Source organism: Natator depressus, chromosome 2 (assembly GCF_965152275.1).
Source record: "Natator depressus isolate rNatDep1 chromosome 2, rNatDep2.hap1, whole genome shotgun sequence".
Taxonomy (NCBI): domain Eukaryota; kingdom Metazoa; phylum Chordata; order Testudines; family Cheloniidae; genus Natator; species Natator depressus.
In genome coordinates, this window is record NC_134235.1 from 88,958,752 (window position 1) to 88,982,979 (window position 24,228).

Here is a 24,228-nt window from a genome sequence, read left to right on the forward strand (position 1 = left end):
TCCCTCTATCTAGAGGAATCCTCTGATGGCATGAGACTGGCAGCAAGGCTCCTACATCATCCTCCCACCACCCAGTATAGGGAAAGACAGAGGATGGGGCCAGGATGTGCCTAAGTCTTGGCAATCCTCCTTCTGGAATGGCCTCTGCAGAGACATAGACTAATGAATGTAAAATGTAATACCTGTGGCTGGCCCAGGACTGGAAGGCTGAGAAGTTGCCATAGGGATGGAAGGGGTTCTAACAGCATCAGCTCATCACCTGTACAAATACTGAAGGAAAGGTTTAACTTCCTTACTTTTCCCAAGTTCAGGTGAATGGGCTCAGGCTGTAATAGGACCTGACTGGCTTGTGTTTTGAAGAGAATGCAAGATCTATGTCTGGTTGGCTTTTTCAGTAGCGTGATCCAATAACACACACTAGCTATTTTCTTATTTGGGTATTTTTTGTTAAATATTAAGGAAGATCAAAAGCATATTAGGGAAGTCAGAGGAAAACAAGGGAATGGAAAACAAGACTGCGTGCCTGTGATTAATATTAACAATTCAGCAGCTCAGTTTTAACTTAATTACATATCAAAGAAAAAAAATAAAACCAGCTTTCAGTCTTCTACATGGAAATGATTTAGAATTTAATGCTAAGAAAAGAGGTATGCTGTTGCATCAGAATACAGCACCTTTCCCCTATCCACTGTGCAAGTCACTTTCACAAATACAATTAAAATAAAGACATTCCTAAATGCTGCACAGAACTTCTGGATGAAGTTTAGGATGATTGCTGCCTTCATGACTGTCTAAAGTTGGAGCTTCCCCCACCTCCCTACCTATGCAGCCAATCCTAGAAGGGAGAATTAGAGAACAGACTGGTTTTTGGAAAATAAATTATGGTGTGTGTGTATTTTATTTATTTTTTTCTTGATAGCCTTCCATTTTGGTCTTTGAAAGACTCCTAGTACCTCTCCCATAATGCACATCAACTACAGGCTCCAAAAAGATAGGTTGGGGGTAGTTATTTCAGAATCTGTAAAAAGTTCAGCGCAATTGATGCATATAGGAAGAGTTAAAATTATATACAGCTCTTCAGCTTGTGATATGGAAGGAATTGGTCATACTGTACTTTTCTACTGCTTAGCAGAAGCAGTATTTTAATGCAAAACATACTTTAATGCTTAGTCCAGTGGGTCACATATGCAGTTATATTGCTATTCTAAAGACTATTTTGACCTGTTTCCTTTCTTTCATGTAGCCCAGTAAGTGTGAAAATCTTACTCATCAACACTACAAAAGAAACAACCATTTGACTTTTGCAAAATCCTAAAAGGCCGTTCAAATTTTTCTTTACAGTAGTTTGCACATGAATAATTAATACACACAAAGGCTATGCTCCAAAGACATTTTATTGTCCCCAGGTTTTTTTTCTTCAATAAAGGACTTAATGAAAAAACCCCCTAAGCAATATTGTCACCATGAACGTTGAAAGAATTTGTTTTATACACATAAGAGCTGCCACAAAGGCCTGTTTGCTACCTTCATTGCAGCTGTTAGCAAGGCTGAGCTGGCTTTGAATTCTCAAGAACTGTTTTCATGTATAAAATACAAGACCATTGCATTGTCAATGACTTTTTTAAAACCCCTTTGGGTCTCTGATGCACTTATACAAGTCCTAGTTTTATTAAACACAGAGGGGAAAAAAAGAGATTCTAAAAACTCATTGAAATGAGCTCACTGTGCTAGTCCCACAGTCTTTTCAACAGAAATTCATTTTACAATGTCTATGAAGAGAGGCTCAACTTTAAATCTAATAATATAATCAATATACATATAAATAAGACTCACTTTCTTTTTAAATCTTCATGGGAAAGTCAATTCCCATTGCTCAATGCATGGCAGCTTTCTAAATATTAATAAATATATTACAGACATTTACAAACTTTTGTTTTTCTATTCTGACACAGATATGAAATTTAAGCCATAAATAGGACATTGTGGGCAGCTTGATAAGGTACGCAGGTAAAGTGGACTGGTCCTTGACACTTGGAATGGGTTTCGGACACTAGCATGAACAGTGAGGTGGAAAGCTCAAAATAGTCCACTCCAGACTGATCCAGGCAAAGAGTGGATGGTGCTTCTTCCGCCTTTGCTTGAGAAAGAGAATTGCATTTCTGACTGTTTCCTCTGCCAAAGTAAAGGCCAGCACATTGTACAAGGGCCTCTTTTCCCTAATATAGATGGAAGCAACTAGCAAACCCCCCTGGAGATTGGCAGCTCTAGGGCAAGATTCCCCTCTCCAGGTGCTTGTGGGAGTCTCTGTGTGCTACCATCACACTACCCTGGAGTGGCTGAGTCAGGCGGACAGGGGTAGAACTGGAAGCAGCCAGCCTTTGCACCCTGCTGCCCTCACACACTAATGGACTCTTAAGTTGACGGCCATTCACTAGTTCACAGGACCATTTTTTGTTCTGTGTTTGTACAGTGCCTAGCACAACAGGGTCATGGCATGTGACTAGGTCTGCTAGGTGTTGCAGTATTACAAACACCACAAAGTTAGTAATGATGCTAGAAGCAGCATCAGCTCTCCTCTACAGCATCTATGAGGATGCACTGACATGGGAGAGAAGACCTCACCAAGGAACCCATGCTGCAGGGAGCAGGGATGATGCACAAAGGAGTAGGCCTTCATGGATGGCCCAGGATCTGCAGGGCTGGAGTCTGATTTCACTGCTCATATACTGGATGTGAGGCATTGTGAGGCTATGGCTTCTATCACAAACCCCTCCCAATAGAAAGAAAAACTTGCTGGATACTCTGCACCCCTGAGAGCCTCAGAGACATCAAGGAATGCGTTTCCTGCTCCTGCAGCTTTTTCCGAGGGGCCATGAAGAGGAGCAGTGAATAGATGTAAGGGGTGTAGAAGGGGATGTTTCCCAAGAAAAATTAAACACAGAATAATGGGGGTTTAAAATAAAAGCCCCATGTGCTTCCCTGGGAACTGGTCATCTGGTGTGAATACTAGGCAATACAGCAAGGGAAGAAGGGATGGGTGGGTAGCTGGGCTGCAGGGATTGATTTTGGCACAGAAACATAAGTGGCAAAAAAGTGCTACCATGACTGAGGTGCTATCATATGACTAACAGGGGATCTTTCATTACCCATTTTACATGAATTGCACTGTGCTACCCCACTATCATAGGTCCTTAACTCATCAAGATATTGTAATTCCTTGAATACAGAGGTGAAAGTAAGCTGGTACAGAGTACCAGCAAGAGCCGGTGCACCGTACCAAACCGGCTTCCCCCGGCAGCAATTTAAAGGGTCTGGGGCTCCCGGCAGCAGCTGAAGCCCCAGGCCCTTTAAATTGTCGCCAGAGCCCCGCTGCTGGACCCCTGGGGTAGCGGAGGCATCTGGGAGCCCTGGGGCTCCGTTGGCAATTTAAAGGGCCCAGCCGCCTCTACCACAGCCCTGGGCCCTTTAAATTGAGATTTAAAGGGCCTGGGGCTCTGAAGGCCCCGCCTCTTCCAATTGAGGCCCCACCCCTTGCTCAGGGCTCCAGCGTACCGTTAAGTCATTTAAGTTACTTTCACCCCTACTTTAATATGAAAGACCCATCGTCCTGAGGTCCGCAGACAGAGGGTGTAACAGCTGCATGGCCCTCTGCAGAAAGGAAAGGGTTAAGAATGGGGACTCACACATAACTCTGAACTTCCTGGGGTCATCAGTTCAGGCAAACCCTTAACATTATTACCCGATACTCGCTGTGTGTGCAAACTATGTAAATACGATTAAAGTGAAAATGAGGATGGATGTGTCCCAGGATGGGTTTAAAAAGCCCTTTGTACAGGCTTTTCAGAACAGCCCAAACACACATTTACCTAATAGCAGACTAGCTGCTTTGGAGCTATGACAACTTAACTTGCAAATATGCCTTGAAAGGGGAAATCCTGCACGTTTGGGGGGCAGGGAGCCCAGCATACTGTGAAACTGGGAAGCCTGTGAAGGTGGTCTCAGTGGGTGGCTACTCCCTTCCCACACAGCAGGGATGGTGCAGCAGCAGTTGCAGCTGTTACAGCTCACGGCTGTTACTCTGAAACCTGTCAGTTGCAGAGTGGCTCTAATGTTGCTCAATGGAATGTGGGAACCATACTCCCATCATCAACCCAGAGCCCCGACATCAAGTCTAGGATTTGGCTCCCAGTGACTTTTTAAAATGCATAATATTTGGTTCAAGAGATTCTATTTTGTAAATATGTATTCAGAGTTTGAAAACAGATCAACGTTAACTGTATTACAAAAACCCTGTCTCAGCTACTTTGGAGCAGTTCTGAGGTATCTCTCATCAATCTCTAGTACAGAAATGTTAATAAATAGATCTGAATCTTTCCTACTATGATATTATATAATACAGAACTGTATTGATATTAAATATCAATCTGGGTATGAAAAATGTTATGAAAAAGTTACTGTGTACGCACAGTAGTTGATTTTCAAGTATTAGTAACTTGGTTGTGTTAACTTATCTCCATATTATGGACTAAACTCTAATTATGTTTTAACTGCTTTAAAAACAAAACATATGAATATAAAAAAGAGCAAAAAGCATGTGATGTTTGTTAACATTGTAACATTATTGAAACTTTTAACAGGTAGACTTTTTTCTCCATAAGTTGGTTAAAAAGCAAAACAAAGTGCTCCTAATCTGAGACACAGTTGTCCCAAATTTCATCAGGATCCTAAATTTTACAGCCAAACTATAAACCCCTGAAAAATGGGATTTATAATGGATATGCTCCTGAATTTTTAATAATAGCAGTGCTTGTGTGTTCCACTATAATACAAATATACATATTACCCATACTTCCTCTCTGGGTAACCATGTTACATACTTTACAGGAATTCAGTTCAACTTAGAAGCCTCTCTTATTTCCCACCCTCCCCATCGAGTGTACAGCTCTATCTCCTGCTAAAACTACGACTACCAAATATAATAATCACAATACATTCAAAATAAGGAATCAACTACTCTTACCTGCACAGGAGACACTTCTAATTACACCAGGGCTTAGAAGTACAGCAGCTCAGGGTAAATGGCCCACCATTTGGGCGTACAGCCTACTGAGATATTTTACACTAGAACACAGACATTATCAAGTTCCACATTGAACCATGATCTCAGAGCAGTAACAACAGTTGAAAGAAAGATAATGTTGATAGCACTAGCAAAACCGTCTAGGTTTTGTGCTGTGAGACCATGAGACCAACAGCCCACACTAGGTTTTTGGTGTACAACATGGTTCCATGTGCCACATAAACTAGAACATGAACCCTATTAGGTTGGTAATGCCAATATGACTTACTGCTTACCACTGTGCTAACATTGACACCTGTGTTAGATTTGGTTCTCCTTTAGGAATACAATTCAGCTCCTGTCCTGAAAACAATTCAAGGAATGATGAAAAACTGAATGCAAGTAAAGGGTTTCTATCTCCACAATGCGCGCGCGCACACACACGCACACACACGCACACACACGGAACATTTTCAAACTATTGTTTCCTTCCAGTGCAAACGAGTTATTGGCTGACCTATTACTTATTATCTATAGATAGGAATGTAGAGTCTGTGGAAACCGTAGAATAGCAAACCCTGTGATCTAATGCAAATTCAAGCTCATTAAATAAAACAAAGGGAAGGGCAGTTTCAGTGATCTTTCTCACAGATGCTGACCTCATGAAGACAAAAGCAAAGAAAAAGGCACAAGACTCAGATCTCATTGATCGTTCTCTCAGAAGGGCAGTATTCAGAGTTGCCTGGTGATGCCATGCAGAATGATTGTGTTTTCCTTTTTAACCTGGCTCGTTTGTTGGCCAGAGAGAGGCTGCGCCGGCTTGAGCTGATGATTTCTGAAATAAACTTTTTGCAGTCCACGCACACCTCCATGGTGCTCCAGTCCTCCATTAACTCTTTGGGAAACTGTAGATCTTCATTTGATTTATCCACAGACTTAGACTTTGTGGACAACCTGAAAAACAAAGAAACCGTCCCTTACTCATTATCATTATTTACCATTCAGCCCAGTTTTGGACACGAATGGAAACACCTCCAAAGACAAAGAATATGCTATTCCTGTCCCAAGTCTTGCTGTCCCTGACTTAAGGAGAGTGCAAAAAAGCAGCAAGGAAAGGATGGAGATGGGAAGACACGTCAATAAGATTACATGGTTATTCAGTGAAGGCTAGTGTAAAGCATGATTTGGCAAAGAGAATTTTATGAATGACTACATAGATGTCCTAATTTGGCTAATTTGCGTGTAGGCACCCTGGCAGACAGACTTGCACACAGAGAGAGGGGTCTGTGGATCTACATCCTGACCTGATCCAAATGTTATTTCTGGGATTAGCTTTAATAGCAGCCTGTGTTCAAAATGTAAAACCAAAAGATAATTTATCACCAAAGCCAAAATGAAACAAACCTATGGCTAGAGAGTAGAAAGTTTGACATGTGTAAGTCATTGTTTAATAAGGGAGCATTTCCCTATTCAGTTACCAAGAACATACGGATTTTTCTTCTAAGGATCCATCTACACTAGAAAAAAAAAGTGAGAATATCAGCTGTACTGATATTACTATCATTGTCAGCTATAGTATAGACAAGGGACACAGCACATTTTAAATATAATGTCAGCAAGTCTTATGTAAGTAAATATAGTTTATATTTACTAAGTAGTAAATGAAAAGTAATCAGGATGGGTTTTGTTCCACTAGAAATGTAAGGAAAAACCTCAGTCTTGAAATTGGTAAGGAAAGACATTTATCTTTAGGTTTCTAAAAAGATATGACAAACTTTGAAAAATTAAAACAAACTACAAAAACAGAGCCTAGTAGATTATGTCTCATTAGCAACTAAGAGACTGAGAAGATCTTATGAAGAGCTGCTACCAGAAGCAGAAGCTGAACTAGGAATGTCTCTCACCTGGACATGCTCCTAAGCGGCCGGTGGTGACTGGTGGAGGGTTTTTCTGGTCTCATAAAACTGTCTCCTCTCTGCAAAGCAGAAGGTCCCAGAGAGAAGATAGGAAGGGTGGAGTATGGCTTTGATGGCAATCGCATCTGTTACAAGAGCAGGAGAATGACAGTGTGAAGTATCATTACCAAAGACACAGCCTTTCTGAAAGGAACAAATGGTAGGTTCCTGAACTTACCTTTTTGCAACACTGTGAACATACAGGCCTGTGTAGGAAAGTAAAAGTCTGAATCATTCAGTGTAAAGAAATGTTACTTAAGTAAGACAGTGTGGGGTGCATAGAGTTCCATATTTACTGCCTTATTGACTATCACCTTAAAGTTTGCTCAGTTTACAAGTAAACATTTTTCCCCCAACTGCCAATACTACCAACTCAAATGAAATCTGAAATTCTCTTTGTTCTTTTGGGTTCACATGTCACCCCCCAGTAATGAGAATTCTGTACAACCTAATTGCCTCATACCCATATGGGCTCTGCTGGGCTAACAGAGGAGTACTGTTACTGTTTTATTCTAAAACCTGAGAAGCTCTGAATCTGAATACTTTAAGGGAGCAGATATGTTGAATAAGGAAGAGCCATTTTTACAGTCATTTTTCTGACCATAAATACATTTCAAAACCCAAACCAAACACTGTGAATTAAAATAGAAACCAATGGGGTATGAATCCTGACATTTCACACTGAGCAAAAACTCACCTCTTACAGAACTGACAGGTGTAGGACCAGGTGAAGAAAGAAAACCTCCTTGTTCGACAACAGAAACAGAGCTAAAGAAATTGTAAACAGAAGAGACTGCAATGTCAGCAGTTCAGTCCTGGAAATAAAATTGCATGCTTCTAACTGGGCCTTCGGTGAAGACGCACAGACTGAAGTTGGGATAGATTTGTTTAATGTGCAGGAGCCCAGGGGAGGAAAAGGAGACACTAATTTTTTTTTTTCATGATCTGTAATCTATGGAAGAAAAATACACTGGCAGATGGGTGCTCTGATATTAAATCCCCCTGGGGCACATGATGCATGATTTCCCAGAAGCTTTAAATTCCTTTTAGCTTGTTACACATGAGCCTCCGAATGTCATGCCTAAGGCTCAAAAAAAAATAAGAGTGTGAGATTAATGCACCCTGCTTATCTTTGGAGGACAATGCAGCCTTAAAATCATCCCACTTGCTTTAAAACTCGGAATATACAATTCAGCCAGGCAAGGGGAAAAAAAGATTCCTCACTCATTTTATTCTAAATGAATGAGAAGAATTTGCTGACATATCTCATTGTCTCTTTCATACATAAGGGCCTGGGTTCCACACTCTTTACACAGGGAAAGCGTCTGTGACAGACTGGGGGCTCTGGGTCAAGTTGTGAACCTGGTCTTGTTTTGTGGGTACCATTTTGTTTCCAGAGCTCCACTTTATAATGTAATCTTCATGTTGGAGTGCGACCCTCAGGGGGATTAGCGCACCCATTTTGTAGTGGGGGCTTCAGATCTAGTTGAATGACTATATCTGATAAGTTGGCACAGAGCAATCCAAAGCCAGCAGTGCTGTTTGTCTCTTTACTGCTAGCCCAACCATAAGAAGAAAGATTATCTGCACAGAAGCGGAGACATGGTGGGGGTGGGATGCCGGGAAGGGACAGGACCTACCAAAGGGGTTATATAAGTGGGAATACCCTATGTGAAGGAGCTGTCCACTGCTACATGCCTGGAGAACAGGCTAGGACAGAAAAGGCAGGACCGGCAGGAGGGGTGAGATCAGACTGGGGGCTGTATTCAGAATTTTTTTTTTCAAACATCTGTAACTCGCTCATTGCGCTTTGTTAAGAGTAAAGTGTCTGTGGTTAAGAAATTCCTTTGCTAAGACTGTGTTCCTTGCTTGCCTGCCATGTTGTCCCTGAAGGGGCAAATCAGGAAGCTCAAAGCACCCACAGAGAGGTGGAACATATGTAAACAATTTGGAACTTGGTAGGGCTGCGTCACTGGTTCTAGGGTCCAAATGCGGTCCCAATTCCCAACAAGGGTAGCAGACATGGGGTCTGCACTTGGGAACATGCTTGAGAAACCCAGAGCGAGGAACAGTGACCAGACACTATCCAGACCCAAGGCACTTAGAAGCATGTGGGAGTCAGCAGCTGGGTCCAGTCACAACAGACTGGTGTCCATTCAGACAAGGGAACTGGACTTGGTTGCGACAGCTTCCATTGATTTAAATGGGAATTAAAAAAAAGATACTTTATATTGTAAAACTTTTATTATATCCTATTTTACCTGTAGCTCTGGTCTCTCCAGAAAAAAACAGGAAGTAGCATGGCTGTGTATGTGTGTGTGTCTGTGTCTAGGGCAGAAGTGGGCAAACTACGGACCGCGGGCCACATCCAGCCTGCGGGACTGTCCTGCCGAGTTCCTGAGCTCTGGTTGGGGAGGCTAGCCCCCGGCCCCTCCCCCGCTGTCCCCCTTCCCCTGCAGCCACGCTACCGTGCGGGCAGCGTGGCTTGCGCCCGCCCACCTCCTAGGCTTTCAAATAAGCCTGTCTTGCCACTCTGAGCGGCAAAGGAAGGGGGTGGGGGGGGAGGTGGGGTTGAATAAGGGGCAGGATGTCCTGGGGGGGCAGTTGGATGGGGTGGAGGTCAGGAGACAGGGAGTAGGGGAGATGGGGTCTCAGGGGGCACGACAGGGAGTGGGGTCCGGGGGGGGGGGCAGTTAGGGACGGGGGTCCTGGGAGGGGGCGGTCAGGGGACAAGGAGTGGGGGGGTTGGATGGGTCAGGGGTACTGGGGGGCTGTCAGGGGTTGGGGGTATGGATAGGGGTCGGGGCAGTTCGAGGACAGGGAGCAGGGGGGGTTGGATGGGTCGGGGGTACTGGGGGGCTGTCAGGGGTTGGGGGTATGGATAGGGGTCGGGGCAGTTCGAGGACGGGGGGCTGTCAGGGGTTGGGGGTATGGATAGGGGTCGGGGCAGTTCGAGGACAGGGAGCAGGGGGGGTTGGATAGGGGGTGGGTTCCCGGGGGGGGGGGGGCGGTCAGGAGACAAGGAGCAGGGGGGATTGGACTGGTCGGAGGTTCTCAGGGGGGCAGTCGGGGGCGGGAAGTGGGAGGGGGCGGAGGCCAGTCTGTTTGCGGAGACACAGCCTTCGCTACCCGGCCCTCCATACCATTTCGTAACCCCAATGTGGCCCTCGGGCCAAAAAGTTGGCCCACCCTAGTCTAAAGGGAAGGATGTTTTATTAAATTTAAGCTAAAAAAAAAAGAGAGAGAAAAAGAGCGAGAGAGCGCGAGCACACAACAACTACTGTAAACGCTACTGTGTCTGTATGGAGGGTCAAACAAATGTGATATTCCAATACAAATTTTTGACATTTCCACATATAAACCAAGGAAACTGGCCCCTCTGTTACATCATGTAGAGAAAGTTTAGTTTCTCCAATATAAATTGAAAGTCAGACTGGTCAATTACTAATGAAAATCTGGCACCTGCATTCTGGTTCCAACTCGTATTCTTTCACTGACTAGAATCTGTGTGATTCACCTCCCTCCCTAACAGCTCTCAGTAGATCATCTGAAACAAGCATACCTTTCCTTTTTTGAGGGCAGTGTAGACATCTTTATATTGCTGATACTTTTCCAGCTCTGCTTTCACTAGCACCTGACGAATGTGCATGACTTCCTCCACTGTCAGAGCCAGGCATTCCACTGGGTAACAAAACTCCTCCTGGAAACCAAAAATCTACATTACTATGTAACCCATCATCTTTTCAAGATTTCAGCCTAGAAAGCCAGCCACCTAGTTAGTAACTTCAAAGAAAAGATTTCACCACCCAAAAACGGAATAGCACTGGCTGATCCATGGGCATCACAAGAGTTTCAAACCAACTAAGAGACTGATATTGTACAATTTTTATTATGAGCACTTATATCATCTGACACCTGTTTCCATTTATTTGATTTTATTTATTATGAATATTTGTTTTAGCCAATTACAATTCCATTTTATAATTTGAAAGGACACAAGGTGATTTGATATATAGGTGTAAAAGATATTTTTTGGCACGGTTCCTTTTGATAGTATGTTGCTTAAAGACAAGCAGCTTCTCAGAGACTTTGTGGTGCCCAGAAAGCAGTTAGTAGCCCCCGCCAAAAGAATTTTTATTCAGTGGTACCACATACTGGTAATCATGGTTATAATTAGATCCCGTGAACAAAATCTAGACCAAAACCATAGAAAATGTATTATATGCAGTAATACAAACAGTCTTCCTTCCCTCCAAGATGATAACAATGTCAATTTAAACTTTATTAAAATAATCTTAAAATATAAAGTTTGAGCAAAACAGTTAATCCATTGTTGTGTTCTTACTAGCAGGGAATTACACCCAGGCTACTTATGATGGAACTACTGCCCGTCTGTGAAACTTAAATACGCTCTGTGCTAGTGCGTTTAAGAGAATAGCAACCCTAAGCATATGGCCTCTAACTTCGGTACCACAGAATAAAAAGCCTCGTTCCCATTTGTAATCCAGCCCTGAGGTTGACTGCATGGTTCTAACAGAAAGACAGAACTGCTCTGGGAATTCCCATCACTTTTTGCTTAGTGCACCTGTTCACTTAGCCCAGAGGGGCTATGGTGCTGAAGTGACACAGAAATTTAACGTTCTCTGAATAAATACAGGAAATCTCCTTTGTACACACAAAGGCATTGATGACAGCACTCTACAGACAGCTTGGAAATGTAATTTATAAATCAGAGTGATGATTCAGTTTAGTGGTAAAGTGCTCAATTTAAATAGATAGTCTTAAAATTCTGTTCTGACTTTCAATTAGAGAAAAAATATTTTGATCTCTCTTGCAGACCTGGTAAACATTAGCATTTATAAACTATATTTTAAAGAACTGTTGTCTTATCTACCTAGAAAAGGAACAAACAAAATGTACTCTGTCTAAGGTACCCACAAAAAGCTAAAATTTTGGTTTTCTTAGACAAGCCAAACCTCTGGGGTATGTTCTTACTGGTGACACTTAGTTTTCTGGAAAAAACAAACTATCAAAACCAAATGTGATTTCTGTGAGAGGTGTAAAACTCCATGAACAAACAAAATATGTCATTTCTTTAGCAGCAAACTTCCACGTAACCAGCAGCTAGCTGTCAGTATTGTATTTTAGATCCTTATGACGACGACAGCATTATTCGATATCAAAAATGCTTTGGGAGGGACGGAGAGGAAGAATAATGGGTGACAGAATGTGGGGCAGGCAATGCCAATGAGAAACTTATTTTCTACAGAATGGGATGTTAGGATGGTGTTTGTGGCAAGTGAGATTTACTGAATGCTTTTGATCAATCACAGTTTTCAGTCTTTTAGAAAGCTATTTCCTTATAGGAGGGATATTTTTCCTTGAATATAATCAAGTATCATATTTAATTCTTCCCTTAGACAACAAAATGTTCATTATGATTTCACTAATTTGTTGCATATTTGATGACATGATAAATACCCATTTCAACTTTTAAAGTTTAGCCTCTTTAATATGTTTCTTTAATCTCTTAAGATGCTTTATCAAGAAAACTTTGTTCCTGTAAAACTAGTACTTCCGGTGTTTACTAGGTAGCAGAAGAATGAGTGGATCTGTTCTTGCAACCATCAAAATTAATTTTCATTACCATTTGTGTGACTAGCCAGCAGGCAAAAGGGGGAACATGGAAAATGTTCACTTGTTTAAATGCTAATGTTTTAATTCCAGCGGTTACATAAGGACAACAAAGCTTTAATGCAACATTAAAGAAAAGTTAAAGGATATACAGATTTCTGAAGAATGTTTAAATGTTTTTCCTTCTCAGAATAAAAATAAGTACACGCCAAATCTTTAATTTCAACATTAGCTCAGTCTTTAAATTAAGCTAATCAAAATTACACTAACCAACGACTAAAGTGTACAAAAACAGTAACATTTTAGAGTTTTAGCTTTAACTCCTATCCATAATCCTTGTCCATGTACAGGGGCTGCATATGGTAGTGTGTGTAATATCCTAAGTCCTCTGCAATACCTGCACTCAATGGAGTGTGTTAAGGACAGAACCTGGCTTCTGAATTTCCTTGTTTTTCTGGATTTGAATCCAATCATCAATTAATATTAAAGACAGTTTAGTGTGCTTATTTTTAAATGGAAAAAAATAAGCCATGTTAAAAGATAATTAACTTTTTAAGTACAGAAAAGTAACTTATAAAGAATTTGCTTAACATTTTGACTATGCAGTCACAGCACAACAAGGGCTCAATCAGAGCTACTGTAGTGTAACTGTTGTGAACTTATATCAAGAACAACATGTAGTCTGCATATCCATAATATGAAATAAGTGCTTTGTAGATTATTTTCAATATATCCTCACCTAAGAGCTCATACTACTTATGTATAAACAGTACATGTTTCATATTAATGTATTCATTATACTCAATGTGTTGTAAAACTTTGCATCACAAGTCATTACCATGTATTCAAAAGCGTCACAGCAAGGAAGTACTGCATCTGCAAGTGCTGGGTGAAATACAAAAGTTATGCAATTCAGATTATGTTAGGCACTCTAAAGTCTATTCCTAACTAGACATCTTCAGTCTGGAGTACTCAGTTAGATATCTCTAGACTGCAGATAGTGTTGCAATATTTTCTGGTTGGGACCAGAAATGGGAGGAAACCCCCGACCAACTTTGAGAACCTTAAAAATTTTTGTTTTCTGTTCAGTTCTAAAAATGGGTTTGGGGGAGTTCTCATTTTCTTCTCAATTGGTTGACCTAACCTGGTGCAAGCCAATTACTGATCATGCTGGAAGTTCTGATACTTAAGTGCATCAAAGACTAAAAGCATTGTTAGGGTTTTAAGTAATATTTTGCTTAGAAATGCCATTCTATTCCATGATACTGCATGTCCTGTTAAAGCAACAAACAGCTTAATCTTTTCAACACAGTCCAAGGATCACAGTGGTTTTGCTTGTGAAGGCTGGTGGATCATCATGTGCTGTATATTTAAGATTTGGAAAACGTGTCCCACTGATAATCTTATGATGTTGCATTTTTAGTTTGCTGTCCTTTCACAACTGATTTCTTTTTCCCTTGAGGTGATTGAAGGATCTAAACACACACAAGTATTCTACAAACACTGAAATCAATCTCAATCAGGAGTAGTGTGCCAATCTAAGCTGTTAATGCTTGCCACAGCTTAGGAAGTGCTCCTAGAAGGCATGTGCTTGTAAAGATAATCTCCAAAGCCAGCATAAAGAGGCAAACCTTTGGGGGTTTCCACCTGCTGGTAAAAGCTCTGTCACACAGATAATACATAGCCCTTGCCACTCCAACCAGGGCTGCTTCAAAGGGATGAGAGCTGAGCAGAGAAGCTGTTTGTATGGTTGAAAAAAATGGTCTGAAAGTCGTCCTTGGGAAAAAACTGGTTATCCTAGGAACCTGAACAATAGATAGGAAGTAGAATAGGGAACGCTGAACATGAATGAAATTGTTAGCAGGGATTCTGGATCATGAAAATAAGAAAAGTCATGAAGGCTTTCACATATACACCTCAGTACACTGACTGTATCTTACTGATTAGGTACCAAGTTGGGTGACTTTTGAAGGTACACCACAAGGCCAACCCTGGAAACAGTGAACTCCCAAGCTGCAGTTTCTGCGACGTCTCATTTACCATTGATATGCTGACATGAAAAAGGGCTGTTTGGACTTTTTCCAAGTTTGTTTCGCCCCACTCCTCTTACTTTAGCTCTGATTCCCTTGGTATGCTGAGATGCCTGTTCACAAAATCCTAGTTCGTATGCAAGACAGACCAGTTGCCTGCTAATCCTGCTAAGAAACTGTAGCAATGGCCTTTTTTCATTGGCACTGATGGCTATTTAATGACAAGCTCTTCCACCTTGAAGGGAAATTTCTGTCACTGGAGCAGATAAGAATTAGAAACTCCATCAATCCTGGAGGAAAGGATGAAGAAGCGTGTAGTCAAATAAAAAGTAAAGCATTTTTTGCAGTTATCTAGAGGCTTCCACTCAAGGAACTGCAGGATCACAAATGCAGTGTCTGGTATAGAAAATAAGAGATGCCAGCTTGTATGAGTGGTGAACAATTCCATGTTAGGGTGCAGGAGCTGGTTAGGTTACTGTTAGACTAATACTGAAAACCTTGCGTTGAATTAAAACAAAAAGATCAAATGATTTATCAGTTACCCACCTCCAGAGGGCACTATTTCAAAGATTAACAAATATATTTAACAGTGGCACATAGACTGCATTAAAAGATCATTTCAACATCAGTTTTCTTCCTTTTCACTTCATACACAAAAGCATGTTGAACAAATTGGGTGAGGGATGACAGAGTTCTTTAGAGTAAATAAACTGTCCCCACATGATCTGAAACACTCATTTATGTGACCCTGCAGGACTCCCATAGATGTTTCCTTGCTGCTTTTGCTTGAAGTTTCTGCTGCTTATTTTTGTTGTTGTTTCATTTTGGTAGGCTGATTAGAATTTCTCTCTATTGGTTCTATTACACACCCCCACCTCCACCCCTCCACACATCACTTGACAGTTGCCAAATTCCAATAATAGCTTATACAGAAGGAAAGAAACAGTTATGATCATTTGAAAAACTTAATCAAGCTACTTAAAACAATGACCTCATATTTAAGCGTTTTTAAGTCACATGGTTCTCCAAGTTTTGCGCTGGATCGATATCAGTAAATTGGCTGGATCAATATCACAACGTAATTTGTTTAGAAATACTGAAAGTGTAAAACAGCAAACACCTCAAAATGATACACAGAGCTTTTTTCCTTTGCGTATTTCTTGCGTATTCTGTGAATACCTATGCGAAAATAAATCTTGTGGTCCCACATATAACAACTGCTGCACATTATGGTACTGAAATTCTTTTTACATTGATCATGCCCTCATCCATGAACTCTCCTCTTCAGTGTTAGAGGTTCCAAAAGTTACTTTCCAAACAAACTCTTGGAGAAAAAATTCTAGTTGTGCTATACTCTGCAGGATTCATTACTGTTCCTTGAAAAATGAGTGAAGATTACTGAATGCCATTCACGCAGGACCAGAAGCTGTATTCAAGTTAGAAGCATGTGATACAAAGTCAATTTTTTCCCTTGTGGAGAATTGGGGAAAATATCCTCCGTATCCCTGAAGACTATTGTGTTATTACACTTCAACCTCATCATTCTGAAGGACTTGCCCCACTGCCACCATCTCTTTGGCCAAAGAAAAATAAATAGGACTTCAAAGCCCATCAGTGCCACTCTGTCAAGTGGAGGACTGTGAGTCCTCCTTCCACTGAATGCTCTTACCAATCTCTCTACACACAGATACCTCAAAGGGGCACTTTGAGCCCCTGCTGCTAAGGAAAACAAGAGACCAGGAATTGAATCCAGGTCTCTCACATTAAGTTGCAAAGTACACCGTGCGAACACAAAAGAGCCAACATTCCGTCCCCTTTGCCACGTAGGCTCTGTTGGAAAATAGTTCTCAATTAAAGCTAATTGATCAAATGTACCGTACTTTCTTTTCAAGGAGCAAAACAGTTTATGCCTCAGTGACCTCAACAATGCAATGTGGTCACACCAAGAGTTGGACTCTTTAAAGATTTTTCTCTCACATTAGGACTTTAACCAAACTAGCTCTTTACAAGGGAGGAAGAGAAAGCCATCCATTCCTTCAGTAGTGAATTAAAATACCCCAATAATAAAGAGAAAATAGATTAGCTGCTTTTCCATTTGAAAGGAGGCAACTCCAAATCTGTTATTTAAAAGCTATATTATTTTCTGAGACAGGCTGAAATAAAAACTAGAGATGGGTCTGAGTCACCAAGTTCAGATCAGGATCCCATACTTCTTCAAAGTTCTGGGACATCTGAACCTGGGGTTTTGGTTCAATACAACATCAGAGAGGCAGAAAATTGAATCTTGATCCAAACTCCCCCAAAAATTCAGGACTGGTTTGAATTTGGGATTTTGCTTTACATCCAGCTCTAATCACAACGTAGCTAAGTTTTCATGTTGTTTAAACTCTTAGAAAGCTTCCGTCTTATCACCACTGTGGAGTTATTGACCTCCTCACACTATAGCCAATGCTCATGATACTTACAAGTGACTTGGAGCTCTGTTTTGAAGGTGGTAGGAACTGTCTCACGTTAGTCGGCGTTTCCTTTTCAATGGAGTGTCGTCTCTGCGGTGGTTGCCGCCTCTCTGGCTGTGGCGTGGATGATATTGGCAAAAACTTTGGAGGCACTAAAGATTCAACCAGCAGAAGTTAAACAGTGTAATTGCATGGTCATTGGACTAACACTGGGAACAGGCACAGTTTTGGCAGAAAATCTATTGTTAATTTCCAAAGTAACACAAGATAGAATATCTTCATATAGTCTTTAAATGGGCCATATTTTCAAAACCGCGCAATGAAGTGTGTGTCCCCACAAAAATGCAAAGGCACCTACAGTTTCACCCCTATAAAAAAAACACTTGTGGGCATGCAATTACACTAACGTGCAAATGCCAATCTTTGTGCATAATTCAGGTTTCTGAAGGCTCAGTTTGCTGGTATTCACTCATAGAAATTCTGCCCTTGTTGAATATAAATTTTAAAATCAAAGGGCACTGAAGAATGCACTCAACCTACTTTGCCACTGTTTTCATAGAGAGAGTGTATGAAAAAAATGCTAACAATCATACAGAAATGATTTCAGAGAAATCTGTACATTTTAGAAACATGAAAATAATTAGAGACACTGTCAAATTAAAAATCATACTAATGTCAATCTAACTAAATATTGTTACAGAGTAACATCTAAGATAACCATAATTGAAAGAGATGACAGCAAGAAAAATATTTCTGTTTTTTCAGTTGTTTTACTTGATGCATTGGCAGCACTTTGTTTATTGGAAACACTAGGGATTTTTAATGTACTTACAACCAACTATTCTCAGTGGAATTTTATAAAAAGTTCCAGGACCCATTTCTATTTGTCTTAAGTTACATAAAATTTTATTTTTTACAGAATCTACATTTACAGCCAACTGTGAGTTGACAGTGATCCTTTAAGGGGCCACCCACGTGTGCTGAGAAAAAGTCCGATTCAACAGTATTAGAAGATCATCCATGTTAAGCAACCAATTTTTGTCAGACCCCTTGAGTGGTTGATGATGACAGGTTTCATTGTTCATCAGAATAATGTTAACGCTCTAACGATATTTCAAAGATCTAAATCAACTACTTGATAAAGAACAGCAACTGCAGCATATACTGCTGTACAGTTGAAATGGTTAAAGACAGTTTATGCCTTTGCAATGACTAAACTAACTGTATCTTATTCCTAAAGGAACTGCACAGTATGCACACACTGATTGGGGAGCTTCTATATGTCTCCTCTTTTCCTGTAATATGGAAAGGCAAGGCCAAATCCTACTTTTAGTTATGCCAGCGTAAAGCCAGAATAACTCAGCTGAAGTCTACATTAAGACCAGGTGGAGAACAGAATTTGTTCTTTAGTCTTATAAATGTATTATCTTCAGATAAAGTCTATTTTGACAATACCAACTAAAACTTTAAAATGCACATTCACTTTTCATTCTTTTTCTCATTATTTGCAAAAAATCGACTCTACAAAGCAATTTTTTTTCACTTTATAACCATAAAAAGGAAATGTAGATTCTTTTTTAGTTCGACTAATATCCTCTTTAAAATTAAAAGGAATATAAGAGCTTGTTTACACTCTAAATGCTACAGCAGCTGTGCTGCTGTAGCGGTTCAGTGTAGACCCTCACTACAATGACGAGAGTGGCGCTCCTGTCATCTAGTTAATCTACCTCCCTGTGACACTCTGTATCTCAAAGTAGCACCCTGCAACTCCCATATTCATCACTATGATATGATTATAATATATTTTGTAGAAAGTATGCCTTGTGAGAAAAATCTTGATCTGTTCAACATTAATATCCTGTTGGATTGTATGTGCTATCATTGTATGTAAAGGTATGAAGTTTTGGTATGTGTGTGTTACCAAGGTATGTTGTGAGGTTGGCAGATGCTCACAGCCAACCTTTCAATTACAACAAAGGACCAGCCAGTGGCTCATCAACATTTATCCGGGAAAGAATCCACTATCCCAGAGACTTCTCAGAGAGAGCACGCATGCAATGGGGACTGATCCCCACGTCACAGCAGAGATCTTTCCAGCAAGCTGGAAGAAAATATAAAAGAGGGAAAGTGACATCATCACTTGGCCTCTCTCCCTCCCTAACTCAACACCTGGAGGAACGTCTGGAGGACAGATTTTGAACTGGGAAAGGGTGGTCCCAGGCTGGAAATGGAGTCTTGTCTGTGTATTGAAGATCTGTAACCTGCTTGTACCATCTTTCAGGGTGAGACACTGCTGGATTCAAAGCCTGTTTAGTTTGTAGAACTTAGACTACAAATTTAGTTTTGTTTCTTAAGTAACCAACTCTGATCTCTATGCCTGCAACTTATAAGCACTTAAAATCTAGCTTTCTGTAGTTAGTAAACCTGTTTTATATTTTACCTAAAACAGTGTGTTTTGGCTGAAGTGCTTGGGAAACCTCAGCTCAGTTTACAAAGGCTAGTGTGTGTCCATTCCACACTGAGGGAAGGGCGAACTATTTAATGAACTTACACTGGCCAGGCTTCTGACCAGTGCAAGATGGTCCAGTTCTGGGGTATAAGGCTGGGAAACTGGCTGGAGCCTCCCTATTAATGGTTGGGAGATGAGGGTTCAGCGGTCCCACAGTCCACATTGGATCCTGAGGACCCCGTCACACGCCCCAAAAGGCAGCAGCTAGGTTGACAGAATTCTTCCATCGACGTAGCACTGTCTACAGTGGGTGTTAGGTTGGCTTAATTACGTCACTGAGAGGTGTGGATTTTTAATACCCCTGAGCGACATAGCTGAGTCGACGTAACTTTTGAGTGTAGACCTGGCCTCAGTCACAGAATATATGCAACTCTGTCTTCTGAATATTTTTTTGTTTGTTTTTTTGTGTTGTTGTTGGTTTTTGGTCTTTTTTTTTTTTTTTTTAAGAGGCACATCATAGTATAAATGCTTCTGAATAAATATTTTTAGTATTTTAAAAAGGAAAGCAGGGTCACAGTAATTTTGTGGTGATCAATTATTCTGTTAAAGTAAATGAGTTAATTCCGTTGCATGGAGGCCTCTGTTCATACAGCAAATTCCGTTCCAGGAAAAGACTATTTTCCCCATTAACAATATTTTCCTTCATTTAAAATACGTGTATTTGTTTTATTTGTCTTCAGAACTATGCAGCCTTGTAACTTATATCTGTACAGTATCCAATAGACCTACACCTTCATGTTAGTCAAGAGGATATTTAATCAATGTTAACCTATTCAGCAGGTCTCTTTTCCTGGGGTGAGCACCACACACTTACCCATGAACACTGATCTGCTCTGACTATTTAGCAAAATATGCTCATGCAAAATTCATGTGACAGAAAATGCTAGGAGGTGGGAAAGCAAAACAACTACTCTGTTTCTATTTAAACGGGCTTTCCTAGACATGGAACACTTACTCTTTCTACCAGAGGTTGTCTCTTGAAAGGAGTCTTCCATTTGGGAAAGAGAGACACTGCTGCTGCTTGCTGATTTGTGCATAGACTCCTCCTGGAAGTAAGCAAAATTGGAAGAATTAGAATTCTTCAGAGGCAGTCTCTCTCACTCTCAACCACCCACCCACCCCATATTGTACCACAGGTAAATTATATCATTAAATCACTTATCTTCCAACAATACACTTGCAAAAAATATTGAAACGAGGCAAGCCTTGTGTAAATAGGTTTTTCCAAGTTAATCTTTTGCTATAAACTGGAATATACAGTACATACTTAATATATTTAATTATATTATTAAAAACAGGCATAGAAAGCTAGGTGACTCTGTTGTAATCTGCCTTTCCCTTAATACTTACTTCTGGCACTGAGGGCCTAGCAGGGATTTAAAAGCCAAATTAATAGAAGTATGTACCTCATATCAGCAAGAAATCAGGATTGAAGCACTTACTTCCTCTGGTCTCCAAAGGAATGAGGAGTGACCCTGGTGACTGTGTGACCCGGTAAAGAGCAATTTATCTAATCATTAATTTCCACAACCCTGTTCTCTAATCCTGGTGCACTTCTCTGTGTTTAAAGAAGTCTCATTCATTACATAAGTATGTTCTCATCATAGCAGCCAAGCAAAAACAAGTTCTGGGACATGAATTTGAATGAAATGGTCTTCGACTAACACTTTTCAGTTAATGGGTGGCTAAAGAACTGTGCTTCTCTGAATCAATACCCTTGTAGACTGCCCTCACCTAAAACCTACAGTCTAAATTATCTCATACAAACAAGCTGCAGTATATCACTGGAGCATAACAAAAGAATACTGGGCTGGAGAATGTTTGTGAATACTGTTGAATTCTGACATAAATGCTTTTAACAAAGGAGGTTTGCAGAGTTACCTCCTGTACTCTTGGGGTTTACAAATCAAACCAGTGACTCTCTCTGAAAACAAGTAAGCAACTCAGCCTCTCAGTCTCAGAGACCGTGAGGCCTTGTCTACACTGCAGGGAAATTCGATCTAAGATATGCAATCTGAGTTACGTGAATAGCGTAACTCAAATCAACGTAGCTTAGATCTACTTACTTTGGGGTCCATACTACGCGATGCTGACGGGAGACGCTCTCCCATCGACTCCCCCAGTCTTCTCAATTCATTGGAGTACAGGAGTCAATGGGAGAGTGATCTGCAGTCGATTTAGCAGGTCTTCACTAGCCCCGCTAAATCAACCGCCGATGCATCAATCACCACTCATAGATCCCCTGGTAAGCGTAGACAAGCTTTTTGTGAGGTACATGAATCTTAAGAAGGAAAATCTCCAGTAACTGAAACAGTGCCCCCTCTGGTTATGAAAAATCAGAAGGGAAAAGCTCACAGGAACAGCACATTAACAAATGGCATCACCAAAGCCAGAGAGTCACACATTATGATCAGGTTTCAGAGTAACAGCCGTGTTAGTTTATATTTGCAAAAAGAAAAGGAGTACTTGTGGCACCTTAGAGATCAGGCGATCAGTATGGACAGACCCTGGTCATCGGCAGGTGGGATCAAACCTTGGGCCTCTGGAGTTTAGTACATGAGCTTCTACTGCATGAGTTAAAAGGCACGCAGCTGTTAGCTAAAGCTGTAGAGCAGACTCATTAATCTCTCTGTAAGTGATCTCGGTGCCACGAGCTAGGACAGAACACCACACCCAGAGGTGTGTGGGTTACAAGTACTCTATGCTGAACACAAGAAACCCAAGAAAAACCTGGGAGTTAGTTGCCTGCATGGAATTTAAAAAGCAGTCTGGTAACATTTACTAGGTCTAAAGGAGGGTTCCAAAAAGTTCTCTTACAGCTGATAAATATAAAATTTGCGAAGAAGAATAATTGCTATTCAAAATGCAACATTAAACTTTTAGATTGGTGAAAACAACTATCGGTGCAGTTAAAAAAAACCAAAACCCTAGGATATTATAGTCATAGATGTATTTCATTTATTCTTTCATGTACAGAGAGATGAGCAGCTAAAAGCTAAGATGAAGAGATAAGAAACCTGCTAGTGGTAGTGCCTTTTTCGAATTAAAAAGCTCCATGCTCCCCTTTGTTTTTCTGATTGGAGGGGAGCCAATGCCCTCCAATGAGATGAGCAGCAGACAGGGGAAGGCTGGGTCTATGGCACACTCCCTTCCCTCCTTCCCGTGTCCCCCTGTGGGACTACAAGGGGTTCCACCTAGAGCAGGACAGAAAATGGGGGTGGAAAACCGTGAACATTTTTGACAATTCCAAAGTCGTTCTTCTCCACAGGTTTCTCAAAGGAATTATTTTTAATTTACTCATAATGCTTAAGAACATTTTTATTGAAAATTTCTGTTTTCAACATTTTTCAGTTTTTCATTCCCCATCCTCTTCTTCCCTTTCTCCTCTCCTCCACTATTTTTTTTTCCTCCTGGAGGGAAGAAGAGAAGAAAAACTGCTCAGAAAAAAAAAAAAAGACTACATTTTTCATTTTTCAGCTTCACAAATTATATTTTTTTAAATGTTTAAAAAATGAAAATTTCCAATTTTGAAAAAAGCTATTTTGGTTTAAAATAGTGTTCAACATTTTTAAATAATTTCTTGTTTCATTTTTGAAGCCTAGGATGGATTCGGGGGCAGGTCTCAGTCAGATGCTGCCCTGTCCAAACCCATTACAGCACACAGATGTCTCAATCCTGTTCCCATTTGTATTTGTGGGAGTTTTGCCACTGAGTTCAGTGGGAGTGAAACTGAGCTAAAATTCCGCAGTAATTTGAGCTACTTCTCACTCTGTGCTGTGGAACAGCATCTCTTTCAGGGGAGCTTCTGGGGAGTAGCCATGGCAGGGGAAGTATCTGTCCAGGTACCATAGAAAATCAGGCTGAAAGAGGAGGACAGCACCAGTGGAAACAAAGGGCTTCTGTAGGGATGCCTACTGCCCCTGCCTCCAGAATCATCATCTTTTTTTCCCCAGCAGGTGGGGATGGACGTTCAGCTACTTCTGAGGTGGGCTAGACCTTGCTCAGAACCAACATAAGAATTCAAAGGAAACTATTCATTTTAAATAATTTAGGAAAGAATGAGAGCAATGGATATTTTGTATTTCCCACTGTTTATAAAAACCAGCTCTGCTTAGATAATACACACTCCATACGCATTATTTTTAATTGTCTCTTTGCCCTATCCTCCTCACATGCACAGAAAACGTGAACTATTCTATTGTACTGTGACTTCTACAGTGGTAAGCTTCCTTAGCAAATTAATACTACTGAATCATGTGGAGTAATTATTCATGATTCTTGAGAGGAATTTGCTTAGGCCAATGTCTTTGCTGTTGATTTCTAATGCAGGCAATATGAAATCTCACAAGCAGAAGTGGCATGAAATTAAAATCCTGGATCCAGACACCTTTGGACACATTTAGATCCAGATCCAAACAAGTATAGTCTCCTAGCTACTGAGAAAGGCACATCTGCTTACAGGCATAACTTGAGGAGAGTGCCTGGATGTGTCACCACCAATATTATCAACTAAGTATATATATATATATATATATATATCTCCATCCTTGTTAGGAGATGATTTCTATAATTATTTAAAATACCC

At 40.7% G+C, this 24,228-nt stretch overlaps 1 protein-coding gene across 2 annotated transcripts in view; it reads right to left on the reverse strand.

The window, feature by feature from the left end:
- Positions 1–661: 661 nt before the first annotated feature.
- Positions 662–24,228, reverse strand: part of SPIRE1 (spire type actin nucleation factor 1) — a 179,634-nt gene continuing 156,067 nt past the window's right edge. For both annotated transcript variants that reach the window (XM_074944669.1, XM_074944670.1), the window contains 7 exons: positions 20,599–20,689; positions 17,144–17,286; positions 10,577–10,714; positions 7,712–7,782; positions 7,193–7,220; positions 6,964–7,100; positions 662–6,013 (listed from right to left, as the gene is read on the reverse strand). In XM_074944669.1, the coding sequence (XP_074800770.1) occupies positions 5,755–6,013; positions 6,964–7,100; positions 7,193–7,220; positions 7,712–7,782; positions 10,577–10,714; positions 17,144–17,286; positions 20,599–20,689 (867 nt within the window). In that variant the 3' untranslated portion in view covers positions 662–5,754. The remainder of the gene's footprint in view (positions 6,014–6,963; positions 7,101–7,192; positions 7,221–7,711; positions 7,783–10,576; positions 10,715–17,143; positions 17,287–20,598; positions 20,690–24,228) is intronic.